The sequence below is a fragment of the Aspergillus affinis genome, assembly GCF_023601865.1.
Source record: "Aspergillus affinis strain CMG 70 chromosome Unknown NODE_25_length_320802_cov_86_012257, whole genome shotgun sequence".
Lineage (NCBI taxonomy): Eukaryota > Fungi > Ascomycota > Eurotiomycetes > Eurotiales > Aspergillaceae > Aspergillus > Aspergillus affinis.
Window position 1 is genome coordinate 106278 of NW_026515806.1, and position 14601 is coordinate 120878.

Here is a 14601-nt window from a genome sequence, read left to right on the forward strand (position 1 = left end):
CTGGTCCGGTTGATTTCCTTTTTTTTTTTTTTTTTTTTTTTTTTTCTCCTCTCTTCTTTTGACTTGATTTACAATTTCGTGCCCATGTTGACGTGAATCGCCTTCGTCTGCGAATAAGCCTCCAATCCGGCCTCGCCGAGCTCGCGACCGATACCACTCTGCTTGACGCCGCCGAAAGGCACCCGGAAATCGCTGTCATTGCTGCTGTTGATCCATACCATGCCGGCCTCGATATCCGAGGCCACGCGGTGAGCGCGCTCAATGTCCTTGGTAAAGACGGCAGCACCGAGTCCGTATGTCGTGTCGTTGGCACGCGTCACCGCCTCCTCCTCTGCTTTGAAGCTGGAGATGACCACAAACGGGCCGAAGACCTCCTCGCGGTAGATGCGCATGTGGTCCTTGACGTTGGTGAAGACGGTGGGCGCGATGAAGAAGCCCTTGCCGTCGCCGACGTTCTTGAAGGGCTCCCCGCCCGCCACCAGCGTGGCGCCTTCCGACTTGCCTGCCTCGATGTACGACAGCACCCGCTCGTACTGGGCCTTGGTGACCTGCGGGCCCTGGAAGGTGTCATCGGCGAAGGGGTCGCCGACCTTGCTGGTCGAGGCGACGGCTTCCTTGAAGAGGGCGATGAACTTGTCGTAGACCGAGTCGTGCACTAGGATTCGCGACGTCGCCGTGCAAACTTGGCCCTGGTTATACATGATACCAATGTGGGCCCACTTGGCGGCCTGCTCGAGGTCCGCATCGTCGAAGACCACTAGGGGCGACTTGCCGCCGGTTTCCAGCGTGATGTTCTTCATCGTGGACGCGGCCATCTTCATGATCTCCCGGCCGGTCTGGGTCGAGCCCGTGAAGGCCACCTTGTCGACATCGGGGTGGTTGACCAGGGCGCTACCAGCGACCCGTCCGAAGCCGTTGAGAATATTGATGACACCGGGTGGGAATCCGGCCTCCTTGACCAGCGTGGCCAGGTAGAGGATGCTCAACGGGGTCTGCTCGGCAGGCTTCATCACAATCGTGTTTCCGCAGGCCAGCGCGGGACCCAGTTTCCAGGCCGCCATGGCTAGAGGGAAGTTCCAGGGAATGATCTGCCCGACAACACCGATCGGTTGGCGCAGCGTGTAGGCGAATTTGGCGGGGGTGGTGCTGATCGTTTGGCCGTGGATCTTGTCCGCCCATCCGGCATAGTACCGCAAGGTGTTGAGGACCTCGCCAATGTCATCGTTCAGCGAGACATTGTACGGCTTGCCTGGAGAGTATTAGCAGACGGAACAAACGTGGGGAGACCAAGGCAAAGACGTACCGTTGTCCCACGTCTCAATGGTGGCTAGGACTTCTCGGTTCTGCTCGATCAGGTCCGCGAGCTTAAGCATCAGGCTTCCCCGGTCCGTCGGGGGCAGCAGCCTCCACGAGGGGTCCTTGAGGGCCTTGCGAGCCGCCTTGACGGCTAGGTCGACATCCTCCGAGCCGGCCGCATAGACCGAGGCAATTTCGGATTCATCCCTATCCGTTCAGCTTAACAAGGCTCGATCTCGGTTCAACCATAGACATCCAACTTACGAGGGGTTGATGGAGGCAAACTTCTCGCCGGACTTCGACGGCACAAACTCGTTGTTGATGAACAGACCGATGGGCTGGGAGTAACTACGGCCATTCGGGGCCGTCAACTGCACGGCGATATCGGACATGGTGGAGGCAGAAGGATGGAAGGCACGGGACAGAGAGGGGAAGAAAGGAGGTCGGGAAGCGCGAAAGCAGCGCAGCAGAAGAGGGGGAGGGGCAAGCATTTATAATTACGAGAACTGGCAGCCACCGATGGAAGAGGTATTTACCTACTCGGGAAGGCACTGCTTTCCCCGCCGTCGCAGTCCGCGGATGCCTTAATAAGCGGGCCCCCCTCAGTGTGTCGGATCGACTTGCTCTTCCCAGCCAAGTGTTTCTTGGTTCCAGCAATCCCTCTTCCTTATCGTCCCCAACTCCCCGAGATATTTCCAGCTCCTCCATTCGACGCTGTCTCCGAACGGTCCCTGAGTTCCTGATTCCACGCCCTTCGACATTCTCACCCATCCAACAATGCCCTCCGAGAAACCTGCGAGGGTCTGCACGCTGCCACCCGGATGACGTATCAGGACCCTTCCGCCCTGCAGGCTATCAGTCATTTGCTATATTGGTCCTTCTCTCGACCGGACTTAGGGACTTATCAGCTCGGCTGCTGACCGTGCACCGTCGATCCCATGTATGGAGGGTAGGAATATCTACCGGGGTGAAGGCTGGAAGTGAAAGAGCTCCGCATCGAGCATCAGCTCTGGGTGTATGGACCCCTGTTGGAAGGGAGAGAGGTTCGGCCCGAGCGGGTGCCGACATTATAATATGCAATACTACTCAGGGATTGCCTGCGAGGAGCTCCAATCGGCTGCATAACATCCCAGACACTGGCGTAGTCGGTGCAGCTTTTCGTAGGTCACCGGGCTACGTTGCGACAGCCTGGGGTGCTCGACCGCTGGAGGGGACTGAGCAGGGTTAATCCCTCACAGCTCAAGGCCTCTCTTCTAGGCTCTTCTTAGGTCTCCTGTGAAGTCGACTACTCTCAAACTGCTTACTGTTTATGGTCTTTTGAACGTAGAGAACCCGAGGAAATTGAAATACCCATTCATTGTACACAAGGAAAATAGCTATACCCTTATCGAAGCCTCAGAAATCCATTTTCAGGACTCTGGCAGTAGAAATGAAGATAGTGAAAAATAGCGAAAGATCGACGAAAAGAAATGAGAAACCGAGTTGGGAGGATACCGGCACCCTCTACTCGCTTGATTCCTCATCCTCTGCACTGGCATCCTCGGAGGACTCCGCCGATTGCTCGGATTCGGGATCCTCCTTGGCCAGATCCAGCACAAAGTCCCATTCTTTCTTACTCACGCGAGAAACGCTTAGTCGAGGCTGCTTCAGCACCTGGAAGCTCTCCAGTTTTCCACCCGACTTGGCATTGCTCTTCAGCTCGTCCAACGGCACATAGTTCTGGAACTTACGTCGGAACTCGACGTGGACCACGTCCCACTTGGGGTCTTCTCGCGTCGACTTCTCGTCGTAGTAGGGGTGAGCGGGGTCGAGGGCCGATTCTAGAGTTCATCATCACGTCGTTAGACTATGTCATCGAGAAGCAAACATGCGTCTTGTCCCGATTCTCACTTACCATCTGGTGAGTGCTCTTGCACAATCTCCATGATACCGGCGATTCCGGGGACTCGGCAGTTAGAGTGGTAGAAGAAGGCGAGATCGCCCTTCTTCATTTGCCGCATGTGGTTTCGTGCTATTGGTGGTGAGCCTATCATTCACCCAAACGGTTCACCAACTTGTGTTCGGCAGCATCCTTACCAGCGGGGTTTCGTACACCTAGAAGTCGGGTCAGCCTGGGGGTGTGTTATCCAGAGTGTCGAGGGAAAGTCTTACCATCCCACGGCTCTGGCTTCTTGCGTTCACGCAAGTCGTCGATGGAGAACTTGACGTCGACACCTCGTTCCATGCGCGATTCCGGCTCAGCCTTCATCAACCAATACGAACGACCAGAGCCATCGGTGTCATCCTCGGCCACTTTGGCATCGGCCGATGCAGATTTCCGTTGTGAGGGGCTGTCGGTGCCGTTCAGAGGAGTGTTAGGGAGAGACTTTCTCGGTCGGCCCACGGGTCGTTTGCCCTCTTGGGGAGTTTTGGGCTTGGAGGGGGTTTCTGTTCTCCGATTAGAATGCGCGTGACACGATGCATAGGAACGCGTTCGCGTCCAAGTGCGACTGCGGCCGGACGGGTAGGACGATGAACGGGGAGGATACGGACCTGCGTTGGGGTCCTTGCGCGGACGACCGCGTCCTCTGCCTGAAGTAGGCTTAGGAATCGTACCCTCGGGATACTTGCGAGGACGGCCCCTCTTCCTCTTCTCTCCGGTGGACGGAGCCGGAGCAGCAACCTGCTGGGGTGGCGACGACATTAGTTATTAATTGGGAAGAAGATGGCTTGGAATTGAGACGCGATGGATTGTCGTGGTCGGATACAAAAGAGGCATACATCGGAGCTTCATGGATATGGATATCCGGGAGACTATCAAACCACGGAGGGGGGGAAGATAATCAGTAAACCAGTAAACCAGTCAACCAGCTCTGTTCACGGGCAGCCTCACTTTCCATTCCCCTCTCGTCTTCCCCACTTGTCCATTCATTCTCCAACGTGTCTCCACGGGTAGAGGTTGCCTTGAACCACCACTCCTGGATCCGCATGGGCCGACGAAGGAAACGGAAAAAGAAAAACAAAGGAGGAGTATGAATTAAGATTATTTGCTAATGATGATTTTCTGGGGAGGGGGAAGAAAGCTCGATGGATGGGGGAGAAAGGGGAAGAGTGTGTAACCAGGAATTGGATGAATGAATCGTCAGTGAGCGGCGATCAATAATTGGCCATTTGTTTGGTGCCCTGGCATGACGCGCTCGCTCAGGTCGGACCCGTCGATCTTCAAGGTAATTTCACCAGAACGCGAAAAAAGGGCAATGATAATAATCCGCGACGAGGGAATCAAGCTTACGTACTCTCTTGGGGGAGCTGGCCTCGTCAGCTAGCGACGCGCCGTCGGACTTGCGCTTCCTGTTGTTGGGAGCCATTCTTGGGGAATTTTGTATTTTCTCCCTTTATTTTGGGGAGACGGGGAGCCAAGGGAAAAACAAAGGGCGGGAGGGAAAGATGGAAGGGAATTTGAGAGACGAGGAAGATAATAATAATAATAATAATAATAATAATAATAATGGCCAGTCGTAGAAAAACTAAAAAAGGAAATGAAAAGGGAACTAAGGGAAATGAAAGAATGAAAGCGTTTCCAGCCAGTCAGAAGACAGGAGGCGGGGAAGGAAGAGGAGTGGGAAACGGCGAGGGAGAAAATAAGAAGAAAAGAGAGAAAAAAGAGGGAGGGAGAGAGAGAGAGAGGGAAAGGCTGAAAGAGAAAAAGAATGAGAGGTACGACGGGGGGAATCGATTCCAGACGCGGGAAGAACAAACAACTTAACGCTGGTAGGAGCTTTGGCGCTCGGGTCGTTCCTCGTGGGGAAGAAGAGAGAGAGAGTAACACTGAGAGGAGATTACCAGACAGAAGGGGGAGAGAAAATAAATGAAGCTTAGTTGATTCTTGGGGATCTGTTCATTTGATTTTATTTGATTTTATGGAATTTATTTCTCAAGTAATTTTTTATCATAATCATGATTCCAATGATTCTTCTGGTCGATGCGACGATGGAGACGTGGGCCTCAGGCGATCATCACGTGAACCGCCTTGGCGGCCAAAGGGCTGGATGCCTGTAGGCTGGATGTATGTATGCGTTTGCAGTCTGAGACAGTGAGACATGTCCACTGGCTCAGCTGCGAGGATTTCCCGCAGTATCTGGGATAGGAGTCTTTGGGTATTCATGATCATTCTGTTTCAATGGAGATGATGAACGGGTAGACTGCCGAATGCTGATCACTGTCAGTTATCGAGGGAAATGATGTCATTGTACGGAGTAGTGGTTTAGCCTCTCGAGTTTGGGGAATTGGACTCGCCATCGAGTACTCCTAAAGGACTCCTGAGCTTCCTCCGATACCTGGACGCATCCCCGATGCGCATCGAGACGATCGCGTGGCTGCAGGTGATTTCATGGCCGGCAGAGGCAGCGACGGGAGGATCCTTCAGACAAAGTCAAATTCGTTGATGTTCGAAAGTTCGAAATATGAGTATTCTCTCTTCACCTTCCAGAATCACCCTTCAGATTATCCAGATCGCCTTGCCAAGAAATTGGGGTCAATCCAGCAGATCCAACAACCATGGGACCCTCGACTGGACATCCTTGGGTTCCCCCGTTCCGCATCTGGCAGCCTCGGGGAGGAGGCCTCCCATCTCCGGCCTGCATGCGGTGGATAACTTTGGCCTTCGACTGCTGGAGGGCGCGCAACTGCCTGACCGGTCCTGCCGCTCGTTGACTGCGGGCCTGCGTTGGGAACAAGACCGTCCCCCGTCGACTTCCTCTCCAAGTAGACCCCGGTCTCCGCCTGGGATTTTCCTCCCCCAAGTCGGAGAACCTGGGGTATCTCGCCCACCGATCGTCGTCTAGAAATGATGTCGCCATCCTCTTTCCTTTCCTTTCCTTTCCTTTCCTTTCCTTTCCTTTCCTTTCCTTTCCTTTCCTTTCCTTTCCTTCTCTTCTTCTCTTCTTTTCTTTCTCTCTTCGTATCCGATATCTACAGGCCTTCATTGACCATTCGATGATATCTCTATTAGACTGCCTTTGAGCATCCTTACTCCAATCACCGTTCATGATCCTATGGGGCAAATCGACTATAAAGCCCAGTCTAACCGATGATGATTCCCGCGGGGGACACAGACTCAACCCTGGGCGAACAACCCGCTAGTGCGGATCCGCAGTATGAACGAACTTCCGACAGGTCTGGCGGATTTCACCAGGAGATCGAGTACTTGTACCTCGACTTTGGCACGCCCCTACCCCATCCCGTGGGTATCGCGTCGCCACAGCCGGGCCAGCAGACACCGCCGTCCAGCCCTAAATTAAACAAATATGCCTCGCCCTTCTTATGGTCTAATGCTCGCAAGAGTGTCATCACCGTCATCTGCTGCTGCGTGACGGCCATGTCGGCTTATGCAGCGGGTGAGTATACATCCCCGGGCGACGAGCTGACGGCCAAATGGGGAATCAGCCGAGTCGTCTATAATTTGGGTATCACGCTGTATACGTTTGGGTTCGCCATAGCCCCCATGGTACTGGCGCCCTTTTCCGAGATCAATGGAAGGAGACCTATTTTTGTATCGAGCGGGGTTGTATTTACCGGTTGGTTTCCTCCTTTGAGCAACAGATGAAGCATCCGGGCTGATATAGCTGACACGATATATTTGGCAGTCTGCTTGATCGGATGTGGTGCTACAGAGTCCTTCGCGGGCATGCTCGTAGCGAGATTCTTCCTGGGAATAGGCGGATGTATGTGTATAATCTTGAACTTTGACTGTTTGCACCAGTTACTGGACAGCGACTAACGCCATGCTTCCCGCTCTTAGCGACCTTCTCCACCATGGTCGGAGGCATTATCGCAGATATCTATCATGCTGAGGATCGAAACGCGCCTATGTCGTACTTTTCGGGGGCCGTTTTGTTCGGCACCGGACTAGGTCCGCTTATCTCTGGTTTTATCCAGCATCGCGCGGACTGGCGCTGGATCTACTATTCGCAAGCCATCGTAGCTGCGGGATTCCTTGTGGTTCTCACTCTTCTCTTCAAGGAAACTAGGGGTAGTGTACTTCTGAGTCGCAAAGCAAAGGTGCTCAACCAGTATTACGATGCATTGGAGGCCGCAGGTTATCACGGAGTCATCTTCAATTCGAGCGACTCGATAGAAAAGCAACAAGTGCGGCGCATTCGATGGAAGGTGAAGAGTGACGAGGAGCGTGAAAGCTTAGCCAAGATGATTACGATTTCCTGTTTCAGGCCGTTTCGTGAGCCTTGAACCTCTGACCTGACCATGGTCTTTCCGACTTACCGATAGGGCTGACGTGATATGTCGCAGATCTTCTCTTCACCGAACCGGTGGTGTTTTTCTTTTCCCTCTGGGTATCCTTTAGCTGGGCCATTCTGTACCTCAATTTTAGCGCCATTCCCCTTGTTTTCTCGACGAACCACAATTTTAACGTGGAGCAATCCGGAGCAGTTTTCTCGGGTAAGTACTCCCACGCACGATCTCACTGGCCTGACCTGCTGACCCTGCGTGTCCGCAGCTGTGTCCATCGGTTCGATCTTAGCCACCGTGATGAGTGTCTATCAAGAACATCTCGCTACCCGCCTTGGGAAGATGACGGGGACCCCCGAAGGACGTCTGTACTTCACATGCGTGGAGTCGGTCCTGATGCCCATCGGGCTGTTCTGGTTTGGATGGACAACCTTCCCGTCGGTTCCCTGGATAGTACCAACTCTGGCTATCGGATGCGCAACCATGGGCATCTTCACCATCTACCTGGCTGCTTTCAATTACCTGGCCGATACGTATCATCGATATGCGAGTTCTGCAATCGCCGCTCAATCATTTTGTCAGAACCCCACTGTCCCGTGTATCTGTTCCATGCACTCGCTGACTGTCAAGCATGCAGGCCGCAATGTCCTCGCGGGCATCTTTCCGCTGGTGACGAACGCGATGTTCACGAATCTGGGGTACCCGGCTGCCTCTAGTCTTCTGGGGGGGATCGTATGCACTTTCGTACCCGACGATGTTCTGTTTTCTCTTGCTGATCACCAGCTAGGGTGTCTTGTTAACGATCGTACCGTGGGTGTTGGCGTTCTACGGGCCGCAGATCCGCGCGAGAAGTAGATTTGCTAGCGTATGTCGTGTTCATGATGCTTGCTTGGGAGATGGCTAATTGGATTTAGGAAATCATGCATCATTAAACCGGCCTCTAGCAGCGGCACTCAAGAAGTATAATCGATTAATGACATGCAACATGCAACATGCAACTACTTGTACATACCGGCTTCTCTACAGGACCGAGCTCCTCGTATATATTCTCAGATTTTCCCCACTACCTAGGTAGCATCCACTCAATTCGATCACATTTTCTGACACACTCTCTTCTCCAACGCAATCACCATAAGGCGACATGACGGTGGGTCCTTGCAGGATCGACTCCTCTAGTTCAAGAACCGGGCCAGGTGGTTAGGGTTGGACGCATGCACAAAGCCTCCTTGGCTCCGTTCGGGGAGGGTTGGCATTTTGTCTACTCCATCTGGCCAAAGTACCAAGATGCCCGCAAGTGATAGACGCAATTGCGCCATTTCTCACGGTGACTATTGGCTCCATTCCATTCCCCGTGAGAGCTGTCGGCCGACAGATTCGGGTGAGAGGAAGTAACATAGATTGTGTGAATGGTTACTCTACTATATGTGAAGGGTGAAGATGACGGGCAAAGACAGAGAGGGAAGCATGCATGCTACGTACCTGAATCAACCGCCCAACGCATCAGGTATACTACGGTGTATACTCCGTGAGTAGTATGGAGAGACCCCCCCCCCTGAACCACAGCGACCCCTCCGAATGCGGGCAGCCGCTAACCCCCTTCAGGTATCTACCTGAGCAGCCCCGCGGATGCGTCCCTGGATGGCCAATTGGCGGTGTTCTGCCCACCCGGCGGTGAGTCAATTGCGTGATCGGTGACTGATTGCCGTCATTTGCCGGGAGTTACGAGAGTGAGCTGGAGGGGTCCTTGGAGATGGTGAATCTATACTTAACTTAACCTTCTCCCCCTCCTCTTCTCTCCCTCCCCTCCTCTCCCCTCTACCATCTACAATCTCAAGACTTTATCCTCATATCGTTTCACCCCTCCTCACCTTCACAATGGCTCAAGAACGTGCTGCTCCGTAAGTACATACATACTAGCTACTCTCTGCACTGCTGGGTCCTATTCAGTCACTTACTAACCGGTGATTTTGTGACGTGACAGCCTCCGTCTCGGCTCTACTGCCCCTGACTTCCAGACCGACTCCTCCAACGGTCCCATCTCTTTCCACGAGTTCATCGGCAACAACTGGACCATCCTCTTCTCTCACCCCGTGCGTGACCTCCCCTCTCCGGCTTTATGAACCCGTGCTGACGAAAGGCCGACAATAGGATGACTTCACTCCCATTTGCACCACCGAGCTGGGTGCTTTCGCCAAGCTCGAGCCCGAGTTCACTGCTCGCGGCGTCAAGCTGATTGGTCTGGTAAGTGCAATTCGCTGCTGCCTCTGTTGGGGAAGACATACTAACCTCGCGATTGTTTCCACCTTTAGAGCGCCAACGGCACCGAGTCCCACCATGCCTGGATCAAGGACATCGATGAGGTCAACGGCTCCAAGCTCACTTTCCCCATCATCTCCGATCCTGACCGCAAGATCGCCTACCTATACGACATGGTCGACTACCAGGACACCACCAACGTCGACTCCAAGGGTATGTATTCACACCATGGAAACTCTCGGACGAGGGACCAAAAGTGAAGTTAACGCGACGCCAGGCCTGGCTCTGACCATCCGCTCCGTCTTCATCATCGACCCCAACAAGAAGATCCGTCTCATCCTGTCCTACCCCGCCTCGACTGGCCGTAACACCGCCGAGGTGCTGCGTGTCGTCGACGCTCTCCAGACCACCGACAAGCACGGCGTTACCACCCCCATCAACTGGCTCCCCGGTGACGACGTTGTCGTCCCTCCCCCCGTCTCCACCGAGGATGCTGAGAAGAAGTTCGGCCAGGTCCGCACCGTTAAGCCGTAAGTTATATGAACCATGCCAGTGGCAATCTCAAGGGCTTGGAGTGATACTAATCGTGCCGCCCATTAGTTACCTGCGCTTCACCAACATCAACAAGAAGGACTAAATTATGGCCGTGTCTGGCTGACTCTGCCGATCCGCACCAGCGTGTTTGAAGGGTAGAATTTCAACCCGGGAGCACAACTGACGGTGGGAGACGTAGTAAAGAGCACAGGGGACATGAAGGTTATGGACATGAATTTTCTAGTACATTGATACCTCTGACGAATCTCAATCGAATTTTTTTTTTAAAAAAAAAAGAAAAACAAAAAACAAACCAAGAACAAACCAAGAGAAAATAAATCACACGATCGATGATGAATCTTAGCCGCCAGAGCGATCGACAATCGACGTAGAGCGATGCAGACGGAACTGCAGGAACTGCCAGTCCATCGGGACCTGCACAGCGAATACGATTGCCGCCGCAGATGTGGCGTAGAAGAACGACTGTAGCTTCGATGTCATCCTGCATGAGGTTTCCCCCTGGATTCATTCAGCCTGTTCGGACGGGCTTAGTCGAGAGGGTGGATGACGACCGTGGATTGGGGCCTGTAAGCGCGCACTGCCCGCATTGCAAACCATTTGATGCATCCTGAAACAAGAGACAACTTGAATTGAAGAACATCCTCGGTGATGTAGAGGAAAGGGATGGATTCAGTACGGGCTACGTAAGTGATGGAATTGTGAGCGCAACCAAGTCGTGCACTGGGAGGAAATACGACCAGGGGGTTTCACAGACTTCGGCCAGCTTCGTCGCCGGTTCTAGTCGTTTAGACCGAAGCTGTCAGCGCCATTTTGACTTTGCGGACGTTTCGCCCTTCGCGGACTCCACTTGGTGAACGGGTGCCTGGACTGTCTTGTGTCTTAGACTCTGGTTCCTCTTCATCGACCGCCTTCCTTCCTTCCTTCCTTCCCTTCCCCGTCTTTCACCTCCTGCCAGTTCGTCCCTCTCCTTCTCCCCGCCTCCCTAGTCGTCCATTCTTCTCCTTTCTTCTTTCTCCCTAAATCCACCTCGGGGGACGGTGTGTCTTGTCGACGTCGGGATTGGTCTCGTTCCTTGCGGCCACCGCATTGCATTGGCTGCAATCACGTCTTTTTTTTCCCGCCCCTGATCTCGCTCGTTTCCGATCTGGCTTGATCCCTCCCCCTCCGTTGTTATCATCTTCCTTCGACCGATCCTTACCTTCGTCCTCGACCCAAGAATACTGTCGGTCTTGTTCTTGTTCTCTTTTCGGCCCAACTTTCGGTCTGGACGACGAACATTGCCCTTCCTCTTCCGTCGCTTGTGATTTTAGTAAGTGGCATGATCCGCCGACGATAACCTGTGCATTTCGACGGGCAACGAGCCTTCGCATATTTTTTTTTCCGACCACGTGGTTTTTCAATAGCGCTGGCACACGATCGAGGTCGGAAGCAGATTACTGTTGACAACGAGTACGGACACTCGAAGGAACAATCACACCTGGGAGGGCTGACTCGGCCGGGGAGAATTCATTGTCGCCAAGATGATGTCCAGGAGTCAGTCAAGTCTGGGCTACCTGGATGCGCCCCGAGATGACCCCTCTGCCTCGGGAGTGTCGCCGGGATATGCGCAGCCGCCGTCGAACTCGGGACCCATCAACCTATCGGGTCTCGTGTGCAATGTGCGGCGGACGACGGGCAGAGAACCCCATCCGCTGGTGGGTGCGACGACGACCATTCTGGGCGACAAGCTCTACGTGTTCGGTGGTCGGGTGTTATCGAAGAATCGCCCGCAGCTGACGTCCGATTTGTACGAGCTGGACCTGATTCGGCGTCATTGGTCCAGGATCGATACCTCGGGGGATATCCCGCGCCCGCGGTACTTTCACAGCGTGTGTGCCCTCGGCGATAACAAATTGGTCTGCTACGGTGGTATGTCGCCGGCCTTGAACGCTCCCAAAGACCCCGTGACCAACGGCGCGGCCGGTCAAGAGGCGCAACCGGAGGTGGTAGTCATGTCCGATATCCATATTCTTGATGTACCCTCCCGGACATGGACTCGGGTGCCGGCGACCGACTCGCCTCAGGGTCGATACGCCCATTGCGCGACCATCTTGCCGTCCAGCGCTCACTTCACTTCCGCCAGCGCGCCGCTATCGGCCATTCATCACAACCCTGCCTCGTCTAATCCGCATCAAGGCTCGATTGGAGTGGATATTGACGGCTTCGGCGGTGCCGAAATGGTGGTGGTGGGCGGTCAGGATAGTTCCAATCACTATATCGAGCAGGTCAGCGTCTTTAACCTGCGCAGCCTGAAGTGGACCAACACCAGTTCGCTGGGGAGAAGTTGCGGGGCGTATCGCAGCGTGGTGGCGCCCCTGGTCGGCATGAATGTCTCGGATATTGGGTCGAACGCGGTCGATAAGGACACCGAGGAGCCGGCCGAAGAGTCCCAGGTCGAGGGCTCGCCGATGCTCATCTACTCTAACTACAATTTTCTAGACGTCAAACTCGAGCTTCAATTGCGGCTGCCCGATGGCCGCCTGGTCGAGAAGTCCATGCAAAGCCAAGCATCGCCGCCGGGGCTGCGATTCCCGAACGGCGGCGTCATCAACGGACACTTTGTCGTGAGTGGGACCTACCTCACTTCGTCAAAGCAGGAGTATGCCCTATGGGCACTGGATCTGAAGACCCTCACCTGGGGTCGAATTGACGCTGGTGGATCCGTTTTTGGCCACGGCAGTTGGAATCGCGGAGTGTTGTGGGCGAGAAGAAACACTTTTGTAATTCTGGGACACCGGAAGCGCAGCCTGGTGGAGGATTACAACCACCGCCGACTGAACTTTTCGCATGTCTGCATGGTGGAGCTGGAAGCGTACGGATTGTACAACAATCCGTGCCGGAGCGCTCCCACCTCCGGGTACATCTCGCACAGTGCCCCGTCCGTTCCGGCTTCTCTCCAGCAGAAATTGACGCAGTTGACGTCTGGAGGTCGGCCGTTCTCCTCGGCGTCGGATGAGCTGGGCAAACTGGCCCAGACGCTGCCGGAGATGGCCGACATGGAGCTACAGGCGGTGGGCGGAGAGCGCATCCCCGTGAACTCACGCATCCTGACTCGACGATGGGGCCCCTACTTCATCCAGCTCCTGCGCGAATCCTCGGATGGCGGAGTGTCGGACGCGGCTACGCTCCGCACGGCGGTGCAGATGCATCCCAGCCGCAACTCGAGCATCACGATCACTCCGTCCATCGGACACAATAGCAACTACTCCAACGCCACCACCCTCGTCAGCAACCCCTCCGCCACTCCCTACAAGTCCTTGTTAGCGAATCTTGAGATACCCTCTGCGCATAGTTTACCACCGACCTCCCGACCTCGCGTGCTCTACCTCCCCCACACCTACCTCACCCTGCAGGTGCTGGTCTACTATCTATACACCTCCTCCGTTCCTGCCGTCGGTTCACCCCTTTGCACCCCCCAGATCCTCTGCTCCCTCCTCCAGCTCGCTCGCCCCTACCAAGTGGACGGTCTCCTGGAAGCCACCGTCGAGCGACTCCACCAGATGCTCGACGGCCGCAACGCTGCCGCTGTCTTTAATGCTGCTGCCATGGCGGCCGGAGGGGGTCGTGGCACCGGCTTCACTGGCGGGCCGGGAGGCACGCTCGAAGCGCTGAACGGCGCGCACGCCGCCAGCGAGTCGTCCACGGGCACGGGGACCAACGCTTCGCAGCGCAGCCGACTCAACTCCGACTCATCCGACACTGAACACGGCACTACCTCCGCCGTGTCGGTCGCCAGCAGTGCCGGCGGCGCTACCGGCTCCTCCTCCCAGTCCCGCGGCATCCCCCTGCGCATCAACACCAACATCTTCAGTCGTCGCCACCGGAACCAGTCCAGCAGCCACGACCGCGAACGTGAGCGTGAAAGGGAACGCGACCGTGAAGACTCCATCAGCAATGCCAGCACCTCCACCTCCGCATCCACCAACACCAGCTTCGATCACTCCGACACCGACCTCCCCTCCGGCCACCGTCGTCGCGACACCGACGCCGAGATCCACCCTCAGCGCGAGATCTGGACTGGTGATCTTAGCAGCGTCATCGGCCTGCAGAAGCGTGGCCTTCGCGGTCTCATGGAAGGCCGTCGGTTGCGAGAACGGAACACCAAGCCGGCGAGTACGGGCGGTCCGGTCTCTGTCGCCGTGGATCAGAATGGGAATGGTAGCAATACCAGCTTATCATGATCGATGTTCCTCTTCCTCTTTCTTTCTTTTACTCTCTGTTCCATCATAT

At 54.9% G+C, this 14601-nt stretch overlaps 5 protein-coding genes across 5 annotated transcripts; 3 read left to right on the forward strand and 2 right to left on the reverse strand.

Annotated features, from left to right (window-relative positions):
• Positions 1-68: 68 nt before the first annotated feature.
• KD926_005230 (aldehyde dehydrogenase family protein) lies at positions 69-1787 on the reverse strand (the record flags this gene model as incomplete). The annotated part of the gene is made up of 3 exons (XM_053098471.1): positions 69-1249; positions 1304-1503; positions 1561-1787. 3 exons carry the CDS (start codon positions 1785-1787, stop codon positions 69-71), a joined length of 1608 nt encoding a protein of 535 aa, XP_052957605.1.
• A 1012-nt stretch (positions 1788-2799) lies between these two features.
• Positions 2800-4643, reverse strand: KD926_005231 (DUF55-domain-containing protein; the record flags this gene model as incomplete). Its single annotated transcript, XM_053098472.1, has 5 exons — positions 2800-3116; positions 3191-3307; positions 3373-3390; positions 3448-3961; positions 4572-4643. 5 exons carry the CDS (start codon positions 4641-4643, stop codon positions 2800-2802), a joined length of 1038 nt encoding a protein of 345 aa, XP_052957606.1.
• A 1721-nt stretch (positions 4644-6364) lies between these two features.
• On the forward strand, positions 6365-8376 carry KD926_005232 (MFS general substrate transporter; the record flags this gene model as incomplete). The annotated part of the gene is made up of 5 exons (XM_053098473.1): positions 6365-6851; positions 6921-6998; positions 7076-7510; positions 7582-7731; positions 7790-8376. The coding sequence occupies 5 exons, from the start codon at positions 6365-6367 to the stop codon at positions 8374-8376; spliced, it is 1737 nt and encodes a 578-aa protein (XP_052957607.1).
• Positions 8377-9396: 1020 nt separating this feature from the next.
• Positions 9397-10414, forward strand: KD926_005233 (peroxiredoxin; the record flags this gene model as incomplete). The annotated part of the gene is made up of 6 exons (XM_053098474.1): positions 9397-9419; positions 9503-9611; positions 9670-9762; positions 9831-9990; positions 10055-10307; positions 10378-10414. 6 exons carry the CDS (start codon positions 9397-9399, stop codon positions 10412-10414), a joined length of 675 nt encoding a protein of 224 aa, XP_052957608.1.
• Positions 10415-11852: 1438 nt separating this feature from the next.
• Positions 11853-14552, forward strand: KD926_005234 (putative regulatory protein Ral2; the record flags this gene model as incomplete). The annotated part of the gene is made up of 1 exon (XM_053098475.1): positions 11853-14552. One exon carries the CDS (start codon positions 11853-11855, stop codon positions 14550-14552), a length of 2700 nt encoding a protein of 899 aa, XP_052957609.1.
• Between the last annotated feature and the right edge of the window lie 49 nt (positions 14553-14601).